Raw genomic sequence first — 21,948 nt, 5'->3', positions numbered from 1 at the left:
TCGTGTCGTCCTGAGGCTTGCACCCTGCAGGTTCCTGCGGAACCAAATAACCAACTGTGGCAGTCGCTCGACACATCCCATCCTTGTCCATATCCCGTCCAAGATCTCTAGACCGTACGGAACACTAATATAACGATCCCAAACACGCCAAGAAGAACGAAGCTCGATGCTTAACCACCAATGAGGTTGCCGATACGCTCCCAGATGGGAAGCTTCTCGGTGGACGTGGTCTCGGTGTAGTCGCCCTTGTGGCGGGCACCAGTGTGCACTGGAGCGGGTCAGCGATGCCGCAGATAATAGGCCCACTCACGGTCCATCTCGGAAATGGGAACAGGCTTGGTCTTGGCGTAGAGCTTGTGGCCGCCGTAGGCTCCAAGGACGAGAACAACGGGGAGGTAGTCTGTGGGTGGTCAGTGCCGTGTTCGTGGCATGCGACTCACTGGTGATGAAGGTGGCGTGGTCAAACTTCTTGCCGTTGTGGAGGAAGACTTCCCAGCCCGAGAAGAAGATGATGACTGGGGTCAGCGACGTCAGGAGACTAAACCGTACGAGGGATGAAGCAGGCGGCGATCCAGGCGCCAGTCTTGGCGAAGCCAGAGGTGAACGGCATCTGAGAGCGGTCGATACCCTGTGCCTCGACACCCTTCCGGAAGCGGAGGTACGTGATGGCAATGATAGTGTACACCATGAGGCCGCCAACGGTGATGAGGTTGACAAACCAGTTGAAGACCTTATTGGCGTTGTTGCTGACCGTCATGAAGGCGAGGAGACCCGAGAGACCGGCGGTGATGGACGCGACGTAGGGGGCGCCGCGCTTGCTCGTGGTCAGGAAGACCTTGGGGAGCCATCCCTGCGAGGCGAGAGTGTAGATGGAGCGCGAGGCGATGTAAATGTCGGCGTTGGCTGCCGACCAGGCCGAGGAGATAAGACAGCCGTCTGTGAGCGTTAGTAGAGGTCGAGCTTTGACTCCGTACTGATAATGTGCGGGAGCACCTTGATGCCCGCACGCGAAATGGCAATGACGAAGGGCGAGGCGGTCGCATCGGAGGTGGTGCCGAGGCGCGGCTCGTTGGAGGGGCAGTTGAGGCCGATAATGAATGTGCCGAGGATGTAGAAGACACAGATACGGAGGTAGACCTGCTTGATGGCGCGGGGGATGGACTTGACGGGGTTCTTGGACTCGGCGGCGGCTGGGGTGTGTCAGTGCGTGTCCTCCAGGCGAACGAGGCAAGGCAAGTCGAGAGGCGTGCGTGATACGTACCGACAGCGACGACCTCACCGCCAAAGTACCTGTCTGGGTCAGCCAGTTTCTGAGCACACGTCGCCCAGCCAGGCGCTACTGTACGCACGAGAAGGCGGCCTGGGTGAGCACGGCCCAGAAGCCCAAGAACTTGCCCTTTGAGCCCTTGAGCCCGTTGTAGTTCACGCCAAAGGCGCCCGGGTTCTTCCAGTAGCTAAAGCCGATGTAGTGCCCTTTCGGGCCGGCGCCACAGTTGATGGCAATTCCGGCGACTGAGAAGCAAGTGTCAGCGGTGGGGCCCTGGTAAAACTTTCCCAAGACTCACTGATCAGGCCGACAATGGTGATGACCTTGATGCTCGAGAAGATGAACTCGGTCTCGCCGTACACGGCCGCCGGGAACATGTTGATGGCGAAGACAAAGACGAGGGCAATGATGATCCGCACCGCGTTGTTGACCACCGTGTCCTTGACCCAGTAGTTCATGAGGACGGCAATGGCAGAGAGCCTGGGAGGGTTACAAGCCGGCCAATTGCCTGCCCAAGCCGCGGTAGGACGAGTGTGGGCGATTGTTAGATGATAGACGGTGATTATAGTGATTTGGCCTTCCGGCGTCATGATAACGACTATTTGATGCTTGCGGTTGTCTGTTCTGGCTCGATCATTGCCAGATCGCGTTAGGCATGCGCGCTAGTTTGGATGCGGGGATTTAGGCTCATGGTGGTTTGGTTTGGTTCCTGTGGGTGTGGTGCCCTGTGGGCTCGTCCCTTGCCGGGTCCTTGTTGCCGGGGGCGGTCGCTCCGCGACCGCCCCCGGCGGGTCGCGACTTCGTCAACTTCCTCCGCCACTCGACTCACTCTGCAGGGCAGACGAGCATCCACACAATGGTGTAGATCCAGTTGAGGGCAAAGCCGAGCGAGGGGTCGACGGAGCGCGAGGCGTACATGAGGTGTCCGCCCACGACGGGGAGGTACGACGCCATCTCGCCGAGGCCCTGCATGATGCTGTGGGCGTCAGCCAACCTGTCGTTGCCACTCCCATATCTTCCGCCTACCAGATCAGAATACCGCCACAGATCGAGTAGCCGAGCCACAGGCCCAGCGGGCCGCCGTGGACGAGCGCATTGCCAGTGCCGAGGAAGAGACCGGTGCCGATGATGCCTCCGATCGACAGCAGCGAGATATGGCGCGGCTTGAGGCCGCGGTGCAGGCCCTCGTCGTCGTTGAACTGCTTGTCCGTCTGCGCAGCCTCGACGGACGCGCCAGCCTGGAAGTCGTGTTTGGATTCAGAGATGCTCATCGCTGTGTTGTTGGTGTTTGGTGCAGAGTTGACTCGGAGTCGCGACACGCCGCCTTAAGTACATATTGCGGTGCAGCACAGAGTACCCGGGTACGGGTAGAGCGATACCCACCGCCTACCGCATGCAAGCAGGCGAGACACTCCGCCACCCGCGGCTATACCGTCTGACCCGGATAGTCGGGCCTCTTGGCCTGGTATCTCCCGCCAGTGAGCGTGAGCGCAAGCTACGGCGGGTGCGGGGCCGCGAGGTGTCCGTGCGAGGGTGCTTGGCATGGCGGCTGCTTCTGCGCCTCTGCCTCTGATGTGCTGTGCGTTGCTGCGTTGAGGCCAGGCCCGATACTCACACGTCCCCTCGCTTAGATTTCGCTGCTGCACAGACCGCCGACAATGCTGCCGGTTGCGGCGGGTTATCTGCCCTCTCGCAGGGTTCGCGTGCCAACTTGTGCCTTTTGCCCACCACGCTTGGCGGCATGGCGCCACACTGTCTCTCACGGCCCTCACCGCAGCGCGCGGCAGACCAGACGAGACCTGTATGCGATCGGAACAACAGTACCATGCGCCAGCGTCAGCCATCAGCACGTCGGTGTCCGCTGGAATCGATAAGCCTCGAGTGTCATATCCGTCACTTGAGCTGCGGAGAAATATTTCCGCGATTTATCTGCATTTTTGGCCATTTCCGTCTCTTGCGACGCCAGTCGACCACCGACACCGCCAACGCCGCTGCTGCCTTATGTACTCTGACTTTTCTCGCGCTCGCACTCACTCACTGCGCCCACCACGCAGAGCACCTCGCTTGCGGGTTGGGACATGACACGACTGAATCTCGCTTACGCGCTCGGGCCGCGTTTCACCGCGACCCACGCCGGTACCATTGAGCTTGAGGCGCGTTTCGGCCCATTGCGGGGTGCGATTTCCCGACCACGAGCAAAACTTCGCCCCCGCTCGCGTGTCAAGTCCACCTCTCGCGCGCTCGCCTACCCATGCCTCCCTTGCCCCCGCTCGCGCAACGCCCCGCGCGGGACACACTTCCGCGCGTCGCCACTTGATCCGGAGAACGGTGGTATGCTCCGGCCTGGCGGTTGCGTTGCATGTCGAGTGCGATGGCGGAAGTTGTGTCTTGTTCGTCGTGTGTCTCGCTTCGGAATGGCGTGAGCATGTGGTCCGGTGGGAGGTGGGTGGGTATAAGAGTCCAGAGGGAGGAAGGGGTGCCGTTCATGCCCATCATCACTCGAGACGACGACTGCCACTTGTCCTTGCACTCACACCACTTGACTGATCGGCGTCAACACCACGGAAGGGAGGCACGGTGAATACTTTGACAAGAGTCCACCCTCGGCTACCTATGGCCTGCCCGGTGCCACGCCGGGTAGACACCGACTGCGACGGCCGCATCGACTCTAGGCAGCGCCCATGTCAACATGGGCGCCATGTAAACCAAGTCTGGTCGCCCAGCCCAATACACATCAACGACCACTCCCTATCGACTCGGCAACTTTGTTTCACTGGCACACATGTGCATACGAGTAGCGATTACTGATTATAACTTATAGCCACGTCTTAGAAGATGATGCTGAGAGCCTTGCCCCACCAGGTGGTAGGCAGGACATTATCCTCGTCCTCGAACTGGGACCTGAGGCGGGCACCAGTGTGCAGGTCGACCTCCTCGGGGGCGATGACCTTGGTCTTGTGGTAGAGCTTGTAACCGGCCCACAGGAGAGGGGTGAGGACCATGGGCAGGTAGTTGGTGATAAAGCTGGCGTGGTCAAACTTGGCGCTCGACTTGAGGAAGACGGTCCAGCCGGAGAAGAAGATGATGACTGAGAGCGTAAGTGGGTGTGGTCCAAGCGCCAGCTCGGGCTCGTGCTACCTACTTGGGATGACGATGAGGTTGACCCAGGCACCGGCGCGGGCAAAGCTGGAGCGGAAGGGGAAGTCGTTGCGGTCAATGCCCTGGGCGTCGACGGCCTTGCGGAACTGGAGGTAGGTGTAGGCGATGATGGTGAAGCAGCAGAGACCGGCGACGGCGATGAGGTTGCAGAACCAGCCGAAGACGGTGCCAGCCGACTCGGTGCCGGCGGCCATGAAGGCGAGGGCGCCAAAGGTGGCAGCGGTGGCAGAAGCAACGTAGGGGGCGCCGCGCTTGTTGGTGCGGAGGTAGATCTTGGGGAGCCAGCCCTGCTTGGCGAGCGAGTAGAGCGAGCGGGACGCAATGTAGATGTCGGCGTTGGCGGCCGACCAGGCGGAGGTGACGAGGGCACCGTCTGGGGAGGTTAGCCAGCGCCCAGCGCAGCAGCAGCAGCAGCTGATGACGACGCACTGATGATGTGGGGGAGGACCTTGATACCGGCGGCCTCGATGGCGATGACGAAGGGCGAAGCGCGGACGTCACCGGCCGAGCCGAGGGCCTTGTTGGTCGACGAGGTGTTGAGGCCTGTGGGCGTGTGTGAGCGTGGTGCGCACGCGGCACGGGCCAGCTGACTGGGCTTACCAATGATGAATGTGCCGAGGATGTAGAAGACGCAAATACGGAAGTAGACCTGCTTGATGGCGCGGGGGATGGCGCGCGTGGGGTTCTTGGACTCGGCGGCGGTGACGGCGACGACCTCGGAACCAAGGTACCTGGGGGGTTGATTAGCCTGGAAGCGCCGAAGAGGTGGTGCCACTTACGAGAAGGCAGCCTGGGTGAGGACAGCCCAGAAACCGAGGAACTGGCCCTTGGCACCGGTGAGGCTGGCAAACTTGGGGGCGAACGGTCCGGGGTCCTTCCAGTACTTGAAGCCAATGTACTTGCCGTGGGGGCCGGCACCGCAGTTGATGGCGATACCGCAGATGATGAGGCCGATGATGGTGATGACCTTGATGGACGAGAAGATGAACTCGGTCTCGCCGTACACCGAGGCGGGGAAGAGGTTGAGGATGAAGACGAGGGCCATGGCGATGGCGATCCAGACGGCGTTGTTGACAACGGTCGACTTTACCCAGTAGTTCATGAGGACGGCGACGGCCGACAGCTCGGCAGGGTTGACAATCAGCCACATGACCGAGTAGGTCCACGACAGGGCGAAGCCGAGGGCGGGGTCGACAAAGCGGGAAGCGTACAGCAGGTGGCCACCAGCGAGGGGGAGGTACGAGGCCATCTCACCGAGGCCCTGCATCAAGCTTTGGATTAGCGGTGCCAAGTGCTCAAACTCACCAGACGAGAATGACACCAAAGATCGAGTAGCCGAGCCACAGGCCGAGCGGGCCACCGTTGTGCAGCGCACCACCAGAACCGAGGAAGAGACCCGTGCCGATGATACCGCCGATGGAGATGAGCTAGCGGCGTGTCAGCGGCGTCGGCGTCGGCTAACCCACCGAGATGTGGCGCAGCTTGAGCCCACGCTGGAGGTTCTCATCGTCGAGGTGGTTGGGCTCGGTGGCCCACGCCTCGCCCGCAGGCTTGTCGACGGTGGCCGTCCACTGGCCCTTGCCCTTTTCGTTCTCGGCGTAGAACGAGTCTGTTGTCGTCGCCATTTCAATGAGCGTGTTTTGTGCAGTGTAGGTTGCTCTCGCGAGTCATGCGGCGCGACCCGCCGTCCTTGCCGGGCTTTTATAACAGCGAGCAGGCGAGCGAGCGAGTGAGCCAGACTAGCGCACCCGCCGCCACCGCACACCCATTATTCCATTCGTCCCAGATTATCGACCGTCCTGGTGGCGGAGAGTGGCGCATGGGCCCCGGGGTAGGCGGGGGACGACTGGGGACGAGAGGACGCGCCCGGAAATCAAGCGCCAGCAGCAACGACGCCACAGGGCCGGGCCGCAGACGAAATCCGGCGACCATGGCAATGGCAATGCCATATCCGTGGCGTCTGGCCCCATGGCCTTGTTCTCGCTCGGCTCGGGCCGCAGTCTGAGCGCGAGGCGATCCGGATGGGCATGTCCGGCGCTGCTGGCTGTGTGCGCAGCGGGGAAAACGCAGCGCAGCGCAGCGTATAGGCGTTGCAGAGCTCGCGATTTCCCGTCCCCGTGACGTGCTCGCCTCGCCGCCCAGGTCCAGCGGCCCCGCCTGTCTCCATGCCTTCCTGCGTGCGACCTGTACAACTAGCTCACGCGCCGCTGCACGCGACCAATAGAACAGCCGGCACACACGCAAAACCCGGCGCGACCCATGTGGGGCGACGCCACGGGGATCTGTGTGGCGGCGCTCGGGCGCTGCCGCAGAACCAATGGTCGATATCCTGCCCGCCCGTATACGCGAGGTTGGGCCTGGTGGGATATCTGCCCGAGCTGCAGACGACGCAAGACCCACTTTTGGCCATTCTGTGCTGGTGGGTGTGCCTCGGGCTCACGACGACGGCGAGTGGCCACATGATTGTCTGCGCTATTGTCGCTCTGCCAAGATCTCCGGCATCACTTGGCATTGTTGTAGTCCTTGCTCGATGCCACTCGGGGCTCTGCGCTGCATCGACACCATGTGACGACTATTGTCACAGTCTGTCAGCTGCCACTCACACAGTCAGTCAGACAGTCAGACGGCAGATATCCGCCTCGGTGCTGGCCCCACAGCCCCGAGCCAGTTCCTCCGATTTCTCCTACGTATCATCAAGAGGCCATTGCCCGATCGCGTCGGGCCGCCCGGTCGTCGTCGTCTCCGCCAGCCGCGTCGTGAAACGGCGACCCCACGCACGGGTCTCGCCACACCCCATAACAGTCAACCGTCACCCACTATCCACAGGGTGGGCCGTAATGCCGAGGCGGGGCTCGCTCGCTCGCATCGCGTTTCAGCTCGGGCACGTTTCAACATTGCTTAAAGGGTGCGCAGGTGGGGCGAGGTCTCTCTCCCAGTTAGTGATTGGTGTTGAGTGGCAGGATCTCATCAGGCTATCACGCGGCGGTGTGATCAGGCAGAAGAAGGGCGACTGGCTGGAGCGTGAGCGCGCCGTCGCCGTTGCCGTTCGTTCGTTCGGCTGCGTCGCCCGTCGGCGATGACGACGCAATGGCTGGTCCCCACGCCGAGTCCACGTCGAGCGCCGACGCCGCAGCTGAGTCAAGTGGGGCAACGCGACGAGATATGAGCGAGCTGGCTTGGAGGGGTCATGTCGTCGCGATTGACAGGTCGAGGTGGACTCCAACTGTTCGACGAGTGGCGGAACCAAACATCGGGGGCCGCATCACGTGATTGTACACGTGGCTACCACTTTGTCCGTGATCTTCGGTGTGGCTTGGCTCCAACCCCCTTCAGGCTCCATCACACCCCTGTGCGTTGCCGACAGTCATGCAGTTCGCGTCAGCCTTGGCCGGGGCGGTCACTCCATGACGTCTAGGTCAAGGAAAAAGTTGACAGTGACTCGACGACAAGGACAAAGACGGCAGGTCGCACAAGCAGCAAGCAGCAAGCAAGCAACGTGGAAAGCGAGCTACAAGTCGATCATCAGGCCAAGTAGCCACGTCGTCCTGCTGCTACTCTTGCTGTCGTTGAATCACCACAACATCTCATCTCTCAAAAGCACCGCGATAACGCCTCCAACGCCATCGCGCGCCAACACGTTTCCCCTCACAGCCATGGTCACGGCCACAAAGTCGCACACCGCCTCGCACTCGCCCCTCCCCATCAAGTCATTCTACCTCCCCACCTCGTCGTCGGTGTTTGCGCGCATCCTCGCCCTCCCCTCGCAGCTGCTCTTCGCCATCATGGGACTTGTCGGCCTCGCGCACTACGCGCGCCAGATTGTGCGCGTCCGCCCGCGCAACCCCGCGCCGCTGGTGCGCTCTGCCGCTGCCGTCGCGGCCGCCAAGGAGACGAACGGCGGCGCCGAGCTCACCGTCGACCAGTGGGTTGAGGACAACGTCCCCAGCCTCAAGGGCACGTTCACGCCGTCGTGGTGGCTTCCAAAGTGAGTAGTGGTGGAGCAAGCTGGTGCGATGCCGATCAAGCTTCGTCGTCGACCGGGTACTGCCTGCTGCCGAACGCACGGACGCTCGAGGCGGCAGCCGCTCTGATTTGACCGCCTTGCTGACCATCTCAGCGGCCACCTCCAGACGCTGTGGATTGTCGCGGCCGACTTCTCAAAGACGGATCTCGTGAAGTACACGCGCACGATGCTGCGCATCCCCGACGGCGGGACTATGTGAGTTGTTGTTTGTCGAGCTGCGAAGCTGACGCCAGCGCCGTCGACATCACACCAGAGAACCATGAGGAGCTGCCTGCCGACGCGCCGACCGTCGTTGTGCTCCACGGCCTGACTGGCAATTCGCAGGAGAGCTACGTGCGCAACGTGCTCGCATGGGTCGTCAAGCCCGTGTCGGAGGGAGGTCTGGGCGGCCGTGGTGTCGTCGTCAACGTGAGTGGTTGTGCCGAGGCGCCACTAACAACCCAGTCTAGAGGATGCGGCGGCGACGTCCCCGTCACCACCCCGCAGCTGTACTCTGCCGCCGCGTCGTGCGATATCCACAACGTGGCGCACTACCTCCGCGACCGCTTCCCCCAGTCGGCGCTCCACGGAATCGGGTTCAGCCTCGGCGCGTCCATTCTGGCCCGGTACCTCGGCGAGCGGGGCTCGTCGTCGCTCCTCTCGTCGGGCTGCCTTCTCGGCTGCCCGTGGGACATCACTGCCCTCTCCCATGCGCTCGAGGACGGGTGGTTCAGCTCGCGCGTCTACTCGAACGCTCTGGGCAGTAACCTCGTGCGTCTGTTCTTCGGCCACTACGACAAGAACCCCGAGTTGTGGGAGCGCGACGACTCACCGGTCAAGCACCTCATCCCTGAGATGAAGCGCCTCCGTGGGCTCGGCCGTGACCTCAGGCTCAAGATGGTCGACGGCGTCATGACGAGCCAGCTGGGAGGACCACACGGGCCGTTCCCGTTCGCCGACGCGGACGCGTACTACACGTACGCCGGTAGCCACCAGCTGATCCACAACATCCAAGTGTGAGTAGCCGCGGGCTGTTGGATGATGACGTTTTGCTGACGATGTAGCCCCACACTCGGCATCAACGCCATGGACGACCCCGTGGTGCACGGCGACGCGCTGCCGATGAAGGAGGTCGAGGGCGGCAGCCACGTGCACCTGGCGGTTACAGGCGGTGGTGGCCACCTGGGCTGGTTCGACGGGCCCTGGGGCTCCACCGACCGGTGGGTGCGTACGCCCATTGCCGAGTTCTTGACGGCTGCGGCGCGTGACCTGCCGCCTGGCCCTAGCGTCAAGGTGGCCGACAAGGACGCGGACGGGTGGTTCTGGGTCGAGGGCGACCCTGTGCCGTCGCAGACGGGTGCTGACCCCGCCCGCGTCGGCTGGAAGGTGCTCGCAGAGGGCATCACGCCGCCGGACCTCACGGACAAGAAGCGGAAGAGGTCGATGAGCCAGAGCCTGGCGCAGGGCTTGTAGCCAGACCACAGAGCTGCCGGAAAAGGCTACTCGCCGGAGTATTCACCATCTTGCATCCAGCATCTAGACGATAGATCAATACTGTGTACATGTAGATTGTAGGCGTGGGAAGGGGGCGAGGGCGAGGGCGAACGGAGGGGGGTGGGGCGGGGGGCGTGTGTGTGTCGGCGGCGGGGTTCCGAGCAGGGCCGGTGGGTGCGAGGGCGCCGGGAGAACGGGCGGTGGTGGGTCGCTCGGGGGGCGTCGAGTGGGTCGAGTGGGGTCGACCTCAGTTGAGAGCAAGAGTTGAAACGGCGGAAGACGTCGGGCTGTTTGTGATGGTGCTCGCAAATCGTAGACAGAGGGTGACAGCGTGCAGCGTGACAAGATAACCACGAGGTGCACGAGCAGCGCGGCGCCGTGACCATGGTCAACGCCTCAGACATGTGGACAACAATGCTTCACCGCAGCGGTGCCTTTGGCCAGCGTATGTACCTACCAGAAGCGTACTTGTCTCTGCAATCTATCCAAGCCCTGCGGCCGTGTGTGTGCATGCATGTGTGCTTCTCGTCCGGCCCAGGGCCCGTCCGGAAGAAGAGGGTTGTGTGGGTGTGTGGGTGTGGCACACGGCCCGATCGGGAGACTTGCCGGCGCCACACACACAAGGCAGGCCGTAGACACACTCACACCCAGTCGTCGAGCGAGATCTTTCCCGACGTGGCATGGATGGCCAAGCTAGCCTTCCTTGAAGCTGTGTGCTGTGGTGTGCTTGCCGTGTGAGTCAGTCGCAACTGGATCTTGTGTGGGATCTGGAAGCTGTGGTGTGGTGTGTGGCGCTGTGTGTCTGTCCGATATCAACGGCACGCCGGTGCCGTTCGAACGCGTAGAACGAGCAGGCAAGGCAACGCAGCGCAACGGCGAAACACGCAGCTCGGACGCGGCCACCACCCCTAAACACCAGCGCCTGCGCCCCCTCCCAGCCCAACACAACGCGACGCGTTGGGGCGTCGATACGCGCGGGGGATCGGTTTCGTCGCCGTTTGCCCCGTGCCGTCGCTGCCTCCTGGGTCCTTTCGACCCCGACGCCTTTCGCGCTGCTGCCTCTGCCGCAGCAGCCGTGCGTAAAGGGGCCTAGGATATAGGAGAACGGGTGGCCGCAAGCCGCGCACACACGAAAGGAGCTCCGAGTTGCCTCTTCCATCTCCCTCCTATCTGGCCATATCAGTGGCTTTGGCTTTGCTACGCCTACTGCTCTGCCCGCCTCGCCCCGACCTCTGAGAGACATACATAACCCCCTCCCCCCATCCCTCCGTCCACTCCCCCAGCGCTCAGCTCTTCTGTTCTAGAACCACCGAGCCTACACACCACCCCCATCATGCTCCCCTCGCCTGGGTCGTCAGACTCGGACTCTTACCCCTCCTCCTCGACAGCCTACTCCCCGAGCCCGACCCCCACGCCGCAGTGCTCGCCGTTCGCGCTCCCGCCCCCGCTCGACCTGTCGCCGCGCCTCGTGGCGCTCAACCTCGACCCGCCGGCGCCGGCCATCACCCCGCTCCTTCCGCCCTACGCGTACCCCTCTTACACCCCGTACCACTCCTACCCCCACGCCTACTTCCCCACCGCGCTCGGCCTCCCCCCGCCCTACCAGCCAGACTACCTCGCCCCCTCAGCCCTCGCAGGCATCAACCCGTACCTCCTTGGCGGCTACACCATGCTCACGAGCCTGCTCAACCCCATCACCCCCACCACCTACCCCTACCACGTGACGCCTTTCAACCTCACCCCGGCGCTGCAGCCCGCGCCAGCACCGCAGATCACGATCGCCGGTGGCGCCGCCGGCTCTACCCCCGCCACCACTGGGCTCGGGTTCATCTTCAACGCGAGCACGAGCTCGAGCGCGCCCGAGGTCGCTGGCGCTGGTAGCATCGGTGCCAACTTTGTCCCCGGCGCCAGTGTCGGCGCCTCTGCCACGACGACGCCGCAGCAGCCGACTGCCACACCCCTCTGGCCCTTCACACCAGCAGCAGCAGCAACGCCCGTAGCCCCCGCCCCACCACAGGTACCCGTTCTCCCCGTGATCAGCCCGGCGGCCGCGCCCAGTATCTCCGCGGCCAGCGCGAGTCCGCTCGAGCTCCCTGTTGGCGCTGGCGCTGCAGCTCAAACATCGGCGCCGATCACCCCGCGTCGCCGCCCAACGACGCGCGCAGCCTCGACGCCTACCCCTGCGGGCCCCTCGCGTTCGCACCCGTACACGCGGACATTCTCACTCCCCTCGTTACCGTCGTCGTCGTCGTCGGCCGGGTCGCTACTCCCCGCGCTGCCCATCACGACGACCGCCAACCCCTTCATGCTGCTCCAGGACGTTGAGCGCACCACGCGCCGGTGTGACGCAAAGCCCTCGCGTTTCAAGCCTACCAAGGAGCAGTACGACCTGCTCGTGATGGTGTACGAGCGCGACAAGTGAGCTGGTACACTGATGATTCTCGCTGACCACCGCCGCAGCAACCCGGACGGCCCGACGCGTGTCGCCCTGTGCCACCGCCTCGGTGGCAACGTGAGCCCCAAGACGCTACAAGTGTGGTTCCAGAACCGCCGCTCCAAAGCCCGCGCCAAGGACCGCATGCTCGAGCACCGCCGCGGCGAGGCAGCCCTCAAGCACGCCGAGACTGGTGCGCTCCGCCAGCTCGTGTGCGACAATGATGGTGAGTGGTGGTGATGGTGGCGGCGGGAGTCTCGGCACTGACATACACACAGTACACCTCGTGCCCATCACCCAGGTCTTCGTCGCCGGGTGGCACCGCCTCCTGACCGCGCCCGACCCGAAGCACTCGCACCTGCCGGCAAACTACAGCGCCGACCTCGGGCTCGCGCTCGCGCTCGGTGGCCCAGCCCCGTGTTTACACATCTACTCCGTGCTCCAGGGCCAGCGAGTGTGCATCACGCTCCCGCTCAACGCGTCAATCACCGACCTCAGCGCCGGCGAGTTCATCGGCCGCGCCAAGGGCGCCGCGGCGTGCGAGACGGACGCAAAGTCCGTCCAGTTTTCCTTCCCCGCTGGCACTGCGGCGTTCAGCATGTGGAACGGTGCCGAGTGGTGCCGCACCGCCGACTTCACTGATGACGGCTGCGTCTCCCGCGGCGGCGAGTGCCAGATTGTGGGCCCGAACATGGTGAGTCGCGACCCAAGCTTCTGGTGGCGCCGCTGACGCTGTAGCACATCACCGCTGTTACTGGCCGCATCCAGTCGCTGCTCGCAACCCAGTCTAGCAGCGGCCTCGCACTTCTCCCTCCCCTTGGCCAAGCTTCGCGCCAGCCCACACGCTCAGCGGCCATCGACCTCCTTGTGGAGCCAGTGCCATCGTCTGCCGAGCCAGCCCACTCGACTTACCACGCGACGAACCATGCCGCCCATGCCGCCCACTTTGCGAACCAACCTGCGGCAACCACGCACTCGGCGCTGTCGGCGCAGCCGTCGGCCCACCCGATGGGGCTGCTGCCCTCCGCCTATCGCCCAGTTCCATCTCTGGGCAATCAAGTCTACGGCTTTTCCTCGATTCCGGCGACGCACCGCCCCTCGCCGCTATCAGCCGCTGCTTCACTCGCCGCTGCTGGTGCCGCCGACACCGCATCCGCGCATGCTACTACCCCGCACCACCCGTGGGGTGGTAACCTTGGGTACGTCTGGCATGGCCTGGCGCCGACTTGGAGCCACGCTGGGCCAGGGCTCGGAATGCCGATCGGTGCAAGCGCCACTCCCGCGGCCGGCGCCACGGTGGCCCGTTCGGCCCTACCAAGCTTTGATACCGCTGCTGCTGCTGTTGCCTACAGTGGTGGTGATACTGTTGGTGGTACTGCTGCTGCTGCTGCTGCTGCTGGCAACGTCAACGACGCGGCGCTCATGACCGTGACCGTCGATTCGCCTAGCGCTTCGCCGAGTTTGGCCACGCTCAACGGTAGCCCCTCGGTCTCGCCTCTGACCGAGTTGGGTAGTAGCAGCGGGTACAGCAGCACCGGGTGCGAGAGCTCGCAGTGACGCCTTGCCGTCAGCCTTACGGTGAATGCCGAAACGGGGGCCGCCAGGTCGCCCAGAGGCTCAGAGTCGAGTGTTTCATGTTTCTGCGGGAGGACGAGAGAGCCAGGGGGGAGGATGACGGCCTTTGGGGCCCAGGTCTTGTCAGAGGCTGCAGGGTGAGGCGGCGGCCAGTTTGTGAGTGCGAGAGAGAGCGAAAAGGCCCAGCAGGGAGCCACCCACCCAGTCCATATCATTAGATGGGGTCACGAGTGTTGGCCGAGAATGCAAGGTCGTTTTTGGCCAGCCAGTACAGGGCCCATGTCAGGGGATGCATCGCGACCAGAAATGAGGAGGCGCGGGTTGTCCTGCGTCAGTGGCGCTAGTGTCGTTGGTTGCCGGGTGCTGCTGCTGCTGCGTGCTGCCCATGCCGCGATGGACGACGCTACGGGGGCCATGCCTCGTCATCATGGGGTTGCCGACTGGCTGCTGCTGCGCCTGCCTTCCTAGATGAGAGATCTGTCTGGGCCAAGACAAGCATCGATGGCTTGCTTGGGTCGTCCCGCAGTTGACAAGCGACAGACGACGAGGCCGCCGCGAAGCCTCCATGACCGCCGCCGCTGGGCGTTGCTGGGCGCTGGGCCCATTCAAGCAACCTACCACGCTAAATTAACATTGGCGCTCTGGCAGAGAGACGTGTCGAGAAAATGCAGGGAACCGGACAGCAATGGCTGCAAGGGGGCTGCGAGTGCTCACAAGCCAGCCGGTGTCACGACGACGATTGTTGCATGCATCAAGAGTGTGGGCATCAAACACATCGACACGATTGTCAAAAAGTAAAAAGTCAAGCACCAGCGTGACCGTCTTTGCTGCTCGACCTGACCATCCCCGACGACCCGCGGCTGCACCAACGCGCACAAACGCACGCAGGCACGCACGTCCTCTGCGCCGCCGCTGGACATCGTCGCGCGACTCGAGCCAGCCGCCCCCCCACGCGCCCCCGACCGACCAACCTCCGCAACCTTACATCCTCCATCGGCACTTTCTTTACGCTCTGCTCGCAATCATCATCATCACCATCACCATCCGCCCTAGAGGCGCCTAATCGCGCACAGCGCATCGTCCGCCCGCCCACACTCGCCTAGACATGGCGGCAGACACGTCGGACCCGGCCCTCGCGGCCGCCGTGGCCGCCGTGCGCAGAGGCGACGACGCGCCCTCATCCTCCTCATCCGACAGGACTTCTTGGTACGTTGTTGCCGTCGGAGGGGTACTACCTCGCCGCCGCCGGTTGTGGACATGACATTGCACATGCTCGCTCGCGGCCACCACCTCCTCCGCATACCCCGCCGAGTGCACCCTGCGCTCGCTCGCGCCGGACGTGCGGCTCAGGTTACGGAGCGCAGCCCTGCGTGCCCGCGCGTCGTCGGCGTTGATCGATCGCCGGATCCACAGTACATTGCTGACGCACCACACCAGGCTCGTGTCGACCTATGCAGCGGGCAGCGCCAACGTCCTCGTCCTGTACGCGTCGGGCGGGCCGCCGCCGCTGCCCGCGCTCGGCATCGCGATCGACGAGGCGACGGCACAGGAGCCCATCGCGTTCGGGTACGCCAGCGTCGCGGGCAAGGGCCTCGTCGTCGTCAAGATGGGCAAGGGGGTCGGGTGAGTCAACTAGCGGGGGTTAGAACTGACGTCGTCTCAGCGCTGTGCGGCGAGGTAGGCTTCTGACTGCGAGATGGGGTTGCTCACACTGCAGCCAAGGCAATCGTCCACTCGCGCGCGTTCGCTGCGCTCTTCGTGAGTCGCCGCCGCTTCTCGCGCCTGCTAACCACCAGGAATACACCGCCCTCGTTACTGTCACCTCTGGATCAGAGCTTACCAACGACCTGCTCAAGGACAAACTCGGTGTGGAGTCGCTGGACGACCCGGCGCTGGACGCTGCATCGCACTTTGTCACTGCCGAGGGCACGCCCAACCCTGATGCTCAGCAGGGGACCGCGGCCGCCCTGCTATCGCAGCACCCGATATTACCTTCGGCGCCCGCACCAGCAGCGCCTGCTCCAGCCGCCGCAGTGGCACCTCCGCTGCCAAGCACCGAGATCTCCGCAGGGCCGACGGTTGACTTGGCGCCGACTCCCCCTATCGACTCGGCACCGGCGGCGTTTGACCTGGCGCCGACACCTCCCTCGCCAATACCCTCACCCACGCCTCCCACATTGCCCTCGACGCCACCCCGGTACTCGCCCTCACCGGTTAGTGGCTCCTCCAGTCCCAGACTGCGGGACAGAGGCCCGACCCCGCCGATCCCCGCTCGGTCGGCTGCAAGACGAGCGAGCTCACGAGACGAGCCGCCTGTGCCGCCACTCCCATTGCCTCCTATCCCTGAGAGTTCGGCGACTCGCGACTTGGCTCCCTCGATCAGTCCAGCCTCGCCGACTTTTGGAACTGGCTTCCCGGTCGCACAAAAACTGCCAGGCGAGCTGAGGAATCTCCATGCCCGTGGCCCCTCGCTTGACCCACAGGCGGCGCTCGACGCCTTGACGGCGCATCTTGATGTCCCCAACGCAGCGCCACCGCCAGTCACCCCGCCACCGCCAGAGCCTGTCACCGTCGACGAGCCTGTTGCGATCGATCCGCCACTGAGAGAGCGGACAATATCCACCAGTAGCCGTGGCACGCCGAGAGAACGTGTCATCTCAGGCGACCGGCCAAGGCAGCGCGACCGCCAGCCATCAGACCGATCGGAAAGGGACAACAGCCTCGAGCCTGTGCCAGAGTCGGCTCCTCTGCCGACCCCATTGGGACCGCCACCTGGAATCCCCCCACCCGTGCCAGAGGATGACATCCCACCGACGCCCGCCGACACACCGGCGAGGTACTCGCGCGAGTCCCGTGACTCTGACAGCGTTGGAGGAGGTGAGAACCGTCTGTCGCGCGATTCCGCTGGCGGCCTGAGAGACTCGTTTGGCGTCCGCTATGGCGACCTTCGCCGCTCGTCGCGCGAGCCCCTCTGTAGCAACGACTCGAGGCGTACCAGCGACGCCAAGAGGGTGTCCAGGGACACGATGGGCATCGAGCGTGCGTCGCATTACTCGGCGGCCGACTCGCGCACCTCCCTGTACTCTGTCCCCGACTCTCGTGCGTCGCAGTACTCGACGGGTGACCCCCGCGACACTCGCGTGTCCCATACCAGTGATCCACGCGTGTCGCAGGTGTCACGTGCGTCGACGGTCGAATCTCGGCGTTCATCGCGAGACTATGACTCGATGCGTCGCGCGTCCAGCTCGCGCGACAGCCATGCTAGCTCGGCATCGTTGGGCAAGCTCGGCGCGCACGCGATCGGGACACCAAGACGGCTCAGTCGCGACATTGCTCAATCGCCAATCCACCACCGCGCCGACCCGCATAGCGCGCACCCGCCTATTTCAAGCGCAAGCGCGTTGCATAGGAGCTCGCGAGAGGCTCTGAGGGAGGCCTTTGCTGCTGGAGCAGGAGCAGGCTTTACTCGTACTACCATCCCTCGGCGCGTCTCACGAGAGCGGCTGCACTCGGCACCCGGCGGTCCAGGCCTAGAGCGCCCTCCCGGTACGCCGAACCGCAGCTCACTGAATACCCCACCCATCCCCTCGACCTTCTACCCTGCATCACCATCCCCATTACCCCCTCAGCATCCGCCACCATCAGTACCTCTGCCACCAGTACCATCCACATCACCGTTACCCCCGCGACCGCGTAGTCGCTCGTCCTTTGGCAGGAATGGCCCTCCAGCCAGCCCTGCCCCCGAAGTCCCTCTTCCACCCATTCCAAAGGCTGTTCCCGCGTCAGTCCTGGCAGCCAGCGCCGCCGTCCTCGGCTCAGTGTCCTCTTCACCAGAGTCGGTCACGTCGCCACGTATGGAGGAGCCTGCTAATCCTGAGTCGGGCACGCTTGGCAGCTCCCTCCTGCCAGAGGTCTCGCCTCAGCTGCGTACCACTCCTACATCGCCCCTTGCCGAGGTCCTCCGCTCCCCTGCTCCTGTCCCTCTCGCCATGCCTGCAACGTCTACGGCTCCGGCCACGCCGTCATCCCCCCGGTCACCGACATTTGGATCACCAACGCCGACTAGACAAACCTCAACTCGCAAGCCTCCGCCAAAGGTTGACGACGACCTGCTCGAGTTCGAGCGCAAGCAGACCACGCGCCTGAGCAAGCTCTATCAAATGCCAGACGCGGCGGCAGGCACTACGACGATTTCAGAGCTTGATACTAACGTAACCGGTAGTGGCCCTGGCACATTTTCGTCACGTCGCGCAGCAGACCCCAACTCAGCGACCAAACCTTCACCCGCGCTCAGCGACGCTACACGTTCGACCGTGCCACTGTCGCCTCCGTTGTCGTCCCCGGGGGCATTCTCAGATGATGGCGTGGGAGCCGTCGTTTCGGTCGCAGCTGGCCAGCTCACCCCGGCGCAAGTCGCCACTGCACGTGTTGTCGACATCTCGAACGGCAACCTTACGCCAGTCTCTGAGCCAATCGAGAAGTTTGACGCGACCAGGCCAGCGCACATCACCACCGAGGCCGCCACCATCCCGTCCGTTCCTGGTCCCGGCCCTGCCCCTAGCGACGCGAATGGTGTCGCGCAGTGCTCGATCTCCAAGGACCATGTCACCATTCCCGCGACCGAAGAAGACGAGCGCGTTGCAACGTTGGCCAAACGGCGCAAGTCCAGTGTGTCCGAAGCGGTAAACCGCGCCAGGGCTAGTAGTGCTGCTGCTGCTGCCGCGGCGGCGTCTGCAACGACATCGCCCAACCTCGCTCGTTCGCCACTTCCCACTACCCACCAAGCTCCTGCCAGTACTTCCTTGCTTGAGCGTGGAGGATCTCAGACATCGACCAAGAGCGCAAAGCTGCGACACGTCTTCCGGTCCCAACGTTCCAACGGTGACCTGCGCGATCCTAGCTCCGAGTTTGGCGATCACGGATTCTCACCGGCGTCGTCGGATCAGAACCACGGCTCTATTCCTCCATCGCCCAGCGCCAGCCGTTTGCGCACAGCGTCGCTCACAAAGGTGTTCCGCCGCAAGAAAGAGACCCCACCCGCATCTCCAGCGTTCCGTGGCGTCGGCATCAGCAGCGACGACATTCACCCTGAGCCGATCGGCCTAGGATTCACCCTCGGCATGCACGCTCCGAGCGCCTACCGCACGCCCTCTGGAGGCATCGGCTACACGCCCCCTACGTACAAGCAGGGGGCACCGCCGGTCCCCAACATGTCGGCTGAGGCTGCGTTGTTCAGCGCTAGGCAGAAGAGTCTGGCCGCCCACAACGAAGCCCATGAGCTGTGGCGCAAGCAAGAGGAGGAGAGGAAGGCCAAGACCAAGGCTACCAAGTCCAAGGACGATGTGCTCTCGCAGAGCTCTCACAGTCCCGAGGCGTCGGTGCACTGGAGCAGCCCGGAGGACACTCACCCCAGCCAGGTCCCAGACCCTATGCGAGTTCCGGACACGGCTCACCAGGTCGACGCCATCCGACGTGGTGACCCGGCACCGCCGAGACCTGCAAAGGATGGAGCTCGCGTTGAGCAGATCACAGCAGCGGCATCGGCCGCCAGACGGCACCGCCTGGCAGCGCGTGATTCGTCTGAGGAGTCACCGCCCACGCCCAACTTTGAGGCCGAGGCCATGGCTGCCCGTGCAGCTGCCGAGCGTGCCGAGGCCGAGGAGGCTGCTCGCCTCGAGGAGGAGCGGCAGCTTCGTGAGGCCAAGATTGCGTCTCGAGCGGCTCGCGAGGCCGAGGCCAAGGCCCGCGCAGCGGCCAAGACTGAAGCACGGGCCAAGGCCGAGGAGGAGCGCAAGCTTCGAGCAGAGCAGGAGGCGGCTATCCGGGCCGAGCAGCTCGCCGAGCAACAGCGCCGGCGCGAGGTCGCTGCAGCCCGTGCCGCCGAGGCCGCTGCCCGCGATGCTGCCGCTGCCAAAGCCCGCGAGGAGTCGAGGGCGGCGCAGGGTTCGAACGGCAGTGCGGCGCCTGTCCTGCTTCGAGGTGTAAGTGTTGCGAAGGCGTCGTGTCTGGGTCAACGCTGACACTTCGCAGTGGGTCACGGTCCAGACGATGCAGAGCATGACGTGGCGCCGGCGATATTTCCACCTGCTTGCCCACGAGCTGCAAATGTTCAAGACGGACCACGAGGCGCGACCGATCACTGTTGCCCCCTTGGGCTCTTCGGCCAAGGTGTCGCACACATACGAGGAGAGCCAGGTGCAGGGAAGCTGGAAGCTGCGTTCCGGCAGCGGCGAGGTGGGTTGTGGCGGGGTGATTAACGCTGACGCGAGCAGGAATACTTCATGTTTGCAGACTCTGCCGAGGACAAGGAGACTATTCTCCACGCGTTAACTGCAGCCATTACGGCGTAGCGCGGCGAGTACGGTCGTCGTCGACGTGGGGAGTGTACAGTGTAAGATGATCAGAGACAATCTCGACTCACGATGGCTGGCATTGGTCGTCATCAATAGAAGTGCATGCACATAGGTATTTGCGCGTTGGTTGGGCGAGAGCTGAGGTTGGGAGATGTGGTCGTGGCTGTCGTCTACCAGTCAGCGACGGAGCGGTGGAGCCGGCACTCACCGATGTCACTCAGTCTCGTCACAGCGGTGCCGAGGTCGCCGTCGCCGGTGGGTCCCGTGTCGGCCAGCATCGCAGATCCGCCGCGCGCACCCGACCAAGCTCACCACCGCGAGTGTGTCCGCTCCCGCAGGACGGCACACGCACACACACGCAGTGGAGAGCAGCACGGGACATGCACCTGAGCTCGAGTTCGCCAACCTCGGGCCATCGCGGTACGCACCGAGCGAGCATGCCCGCCATCCAATGTCCGTAGTCATCTATTCCCGTCAGCATGGCTGCGGCGGCCACGAACGGCGCAGGCAGGGCCATGCCCACGGCGGATTCTCACGCACCGAGGGTGGGTACGCCGGCGTGGCTTGCCGCTGCCCTCGCCGACGACGCCGCTCGCGCGCGGTCGCTTCCGAGCCTGCGGTGGACTCACGGCGCGGTGGGGGCATCACCACACCCCGCGGAGCTCCAGACAACGACGACGGGGTACGGCTACTCGCGCGCGTCGCTGCCGGATCGACGGCGTGACCGCGCAGTGTTCGTGTCGACCACCGTGTCTGGGCCTGATGGCCTGATACAACCGCTGCGCGCGGCCGGTCGGGTCCTTGCTGGGGTGGATTCTTGGGCGGGGTATGGGGTAGATAAAGCTGCGAGCGAGGTCAGCGTCATGGCAGGTGTAGGCAGGCTGGGTACTGCGCGGGGGGCTGGGCTGGGCTGGGCTGGGCTGGGCTGGGCTGGGCTGGGCTGGGCTGCCTGCTCACGACCACTTGGCCTCGCGTCGCCATCACCCGCCGTAACCCATAGTGTCCTCAAGTACCTACGCTGGTGGGCGTCGATGGCTGGGCATGAGTCGACAACACCTCGACACTTCAACACACCCCGAGACCTGCGTCACCGTCGTCGTCACTGTCTGTCGCGTCACAGCCGGCCCGAGCGCGATCCCCCGCCCCCGCTCGCCCCGCCCAATCCCGCCACCGCTCTGACCGCGACCACGGCGTTCATCTCGCCTCACGGCCTGGCCTGAGCGCGGCGGCGCGTGCGTGAATGCGGTTATTCACGCGTCTGTGGTGCGTGGGGGCGGGGTGGTGGGGCGGTGGGGGCGGGGTCGTCGTGTCGAAGGGAGGGTGTTGGGCGAGGTGATGGCGACGGCGATGGCGATGGCGATGGCGAGGTCGAGCTGGGTGTGGGAGCGTCGCTGTCGAGCTCGCTGGCCTCGTCATCGTTAATGTCGAGCTGCGCGTGAGTTCCCCCACAGCTCGAGCTCGAGCTCGAGCTCGCCATCATGCCCCGCACCACCTTCCCCGCCCGCCCAGCCAGCTCAACCGGCCGGCTCAACCTCGTCACCCTCATCACTCCCCACCCCGCAAGCTCACCAGTGAAGTCGACTCAGCCCCTTCTCCCCCCAAGTTCCAACCATGAGCAACAGTCCAACATCAGCGACAGCGGGGGGTATCCCACCGACCCCCC

At 64.1% G+C, this 21,948-nt stretch overlaps 4 protein-coding genes across 5 annotated transcripts; 3 read left to right on the top strand and 1 right to left on the bottom strand.

The window, feature by feature from the left end:
* Nucleotides 1–76: 76 nt before the first annotated feature.
* Nucleotides 77–6,088, bottom strand: DIP5_6 (Dicarboxylic amino acid permease). 2 transcript variants are annotated; one of them, XM_062766724.1, is made up of 9 exons: nucleotides 5,893–6,088; nucleotides 5,737–5,853; nucleotides 5,206–5,687; nucleotides 5,076–5,157; nucleotides 975–1,137; nucleotides 550–936; nucleotides 441–515; nucleotides 311–400; nucleotides 77–268 (listed from the first exon to the last, which is right to left on the bottom strand). In XM_062766724.1, the coding sequence occupies exons 1-9, from the start codon at nucleotides 6,049–6,051 to the stop codon at nucleotides 171–173; spliced, it is 1,653 nt and encodes a 550-aa protein (XP_062622707.1). In that variant the 5' UTR covers nucleotides 6,052–6,088; the 3' UTR covers nucleotides 77–170. The 2 variants fall into 2 exon arrangements, with proteins under 2 accessions (XP_062622707.1, XP_062622708.1); XM_062766723.1 differs by lacking the exons at nucleotides 5,076–5,157; nucleotides 5,206–5,687; nucleotides 5,737–5,853; nucleotides 5,893–6,088 and adding exons at nucleotides 1,262–1,290; nucleotides 1,350–1,512; nucleotides 1,566–2,243; nucleotides 2,294–2,392 and having other exon boundaries at nucleotides 975–1,190.
* Nucleotides 6,089–7,764: 1,676 nt separating this feature from the next.
* YMR210W (Putative esterase) lies at nucleotides 7,765–10,011 on the top strand. The gene is made up of 5 exons (XM_062766722.1): nucleotides 7,765–8,411; nucleotides 8,544–8,645; nucleotides 8,684–8,858; nucleotides 8,895–9,445; nucleotides 9,494–10,011. The coding sequence occupies exons 1-5, from the start codon at nucleotides 7,831–7,833 to the stop codon at nucleotides 9,900–9,902; spliced, it is 1,818 nt and encodes a 605-aa protein (XP_062622706.1). The 5' UTR covers nucleotides 7,765–7,830; the 3' UTR covers nucleotides 9,903–10,011.
* A 1,245-nt stretch (nucleotides 10,012–11,256) lies between these two features.
* On the top strand, nucleotides 11,257–13,914 carry PRRX2 (Paired mesoderm homeobox protein 2; the record flags this gene model as incomplete). The annotated part of the gene is made up of 4 exons (XM_062766721.1): nucleotides 11,257–12,341; nucleotides 12,384–12,583; nucleotides 12,636–13,051; nucleotides 13,096–13,914. The coding sequence occupies 4 exons, from the start codon at nucleotides 11,257–11,259 to the stop codon at nucleotides 13,912–13,914; spliced, it is 2,520 nt and encodes an 839-aa protein (XP_062622705.1).
* Nucleotides 13,915–14,691: 777 nt separating this feature from the next.
* LOC62_01G000297 (uncharacterized protein) lies at nucleotides 14,692–20,466 on the top strand. Its single transcript, XM_062766720.1, has 7 exons — nucleotides 14,692–15,138; nucleotides 15,370–15,555; nucleotides 15,596–15,609; nucleotides 15,650–15,690; nucleotides 15,729–19,913; nucleotides 19,963–20,166; nucleotides 20,205–20,466. Exons 1-7 carry the CDS (start codon nucleotides 15,038–15,040, stop codon nucleotides 20,280–20,282), a joined length of 4,809 nt encoding a protein of 1,602 aa, XP_062622704.1. The 5' UTR covers nucleotides 14,692–15,037; the 3' UTR covers nucleotides 20,283–20,466.
* The last annotated feature ends 1,482 nt before the right edge of the window (nucleotides 20,467–21,948 follow it).

This window comes from Vanrija pseudolonga, chromosome 1, assembly GCF_020906515.1.
Source record: "Vanrija pseudolonga chromosome 1, complete sequence".
NCBI lineage: Eukaryota > Fungi > Basidiomycota > Tremellomycetes > Trichosporonales > Trichosporonaceae > Vanrija > Vanrija pseudolonga.
The sequence above is the reverse complement of the archived record's forward strand: the minus strand, read 5'-3'. Positions and strand labels throughout refer to the sequence as shown.

What these genes read in the sequence shown, in the direction of transcription:
- DIP5_6 (XM_062766724.1), bottom strand. Translation starts at nt 6,051, where the DNA reads ATGGCGACGACAACAGACTCGTTCTACGCCGAGAACGAAAAGGGCAAG. An exon ending in TCAAGCTGCGCCACATCTCG is followed by an intron (nt 5,854 to 5,892) that starts GTGGGTTAGCCG and finishes ACACGCCGCTAG; the next exon opens with CTCATCTCCATCGGCGGTAT. An exon ending in CTCACCCAGGCTGCCTTCTC is followed by an intron (nt 5,158 to 5,205) that starts GTAAGTGGCACC and finishes TCAACCCCCCAG; the next exon opens with GTACCTTGGTTCCGAGGTCG.
- YMR210W (XM_062766722.1), top strand. Translation starts at nt 7,831, where the DNA reads ATGACGTCTAGGTCAAGGAAAAAGTTGACAGTGACTCGACGACAAGGA. An exon ending in GCCGTGGTGTCGTCGTCAAC is followed by an intron (nt 8,859 to 8,894) that starts GTGAGTGGTTGT and finishes CTAACAACCCAG; the next exon opens with TCTAGAGGATGCGGCGGCGA. An exon ending in CTGATCCACAACATCCAAGT is followed by an intron (nt 9,446 to 9,493) that starts GTGAGTAGCCGC and finishes CTGACGATGTAG; the next exon opens with CCCCACACTCGGCATCAACG.
- LOC62_01G000297 (XM_062766720.1), top strand. Translation starts at nt 15,038, where the DNA reads ATGGCGGCAGACACGTCGGACCCGGCCCTCGCGGCCGCCGTGGCCGCC. An exon ending in TCATCCGACAGGACTTCTTG is followed by an intron (nt 15,139 to 15,369) that starts GTACGTTGTTGC and finishes GCACCACACCAG; the next exon opens with GCTCGTGTCGACCTATGCAG. An exon ending in TGCGTTCCGGCAGCGGCGAG is followed by an intron (nt 20,167 to 20,204) that starts GTGGGTTGTGGC and finishes TGACGCGAGCAG; the next exon opens with GAATACTTCATGTTTGCAGA.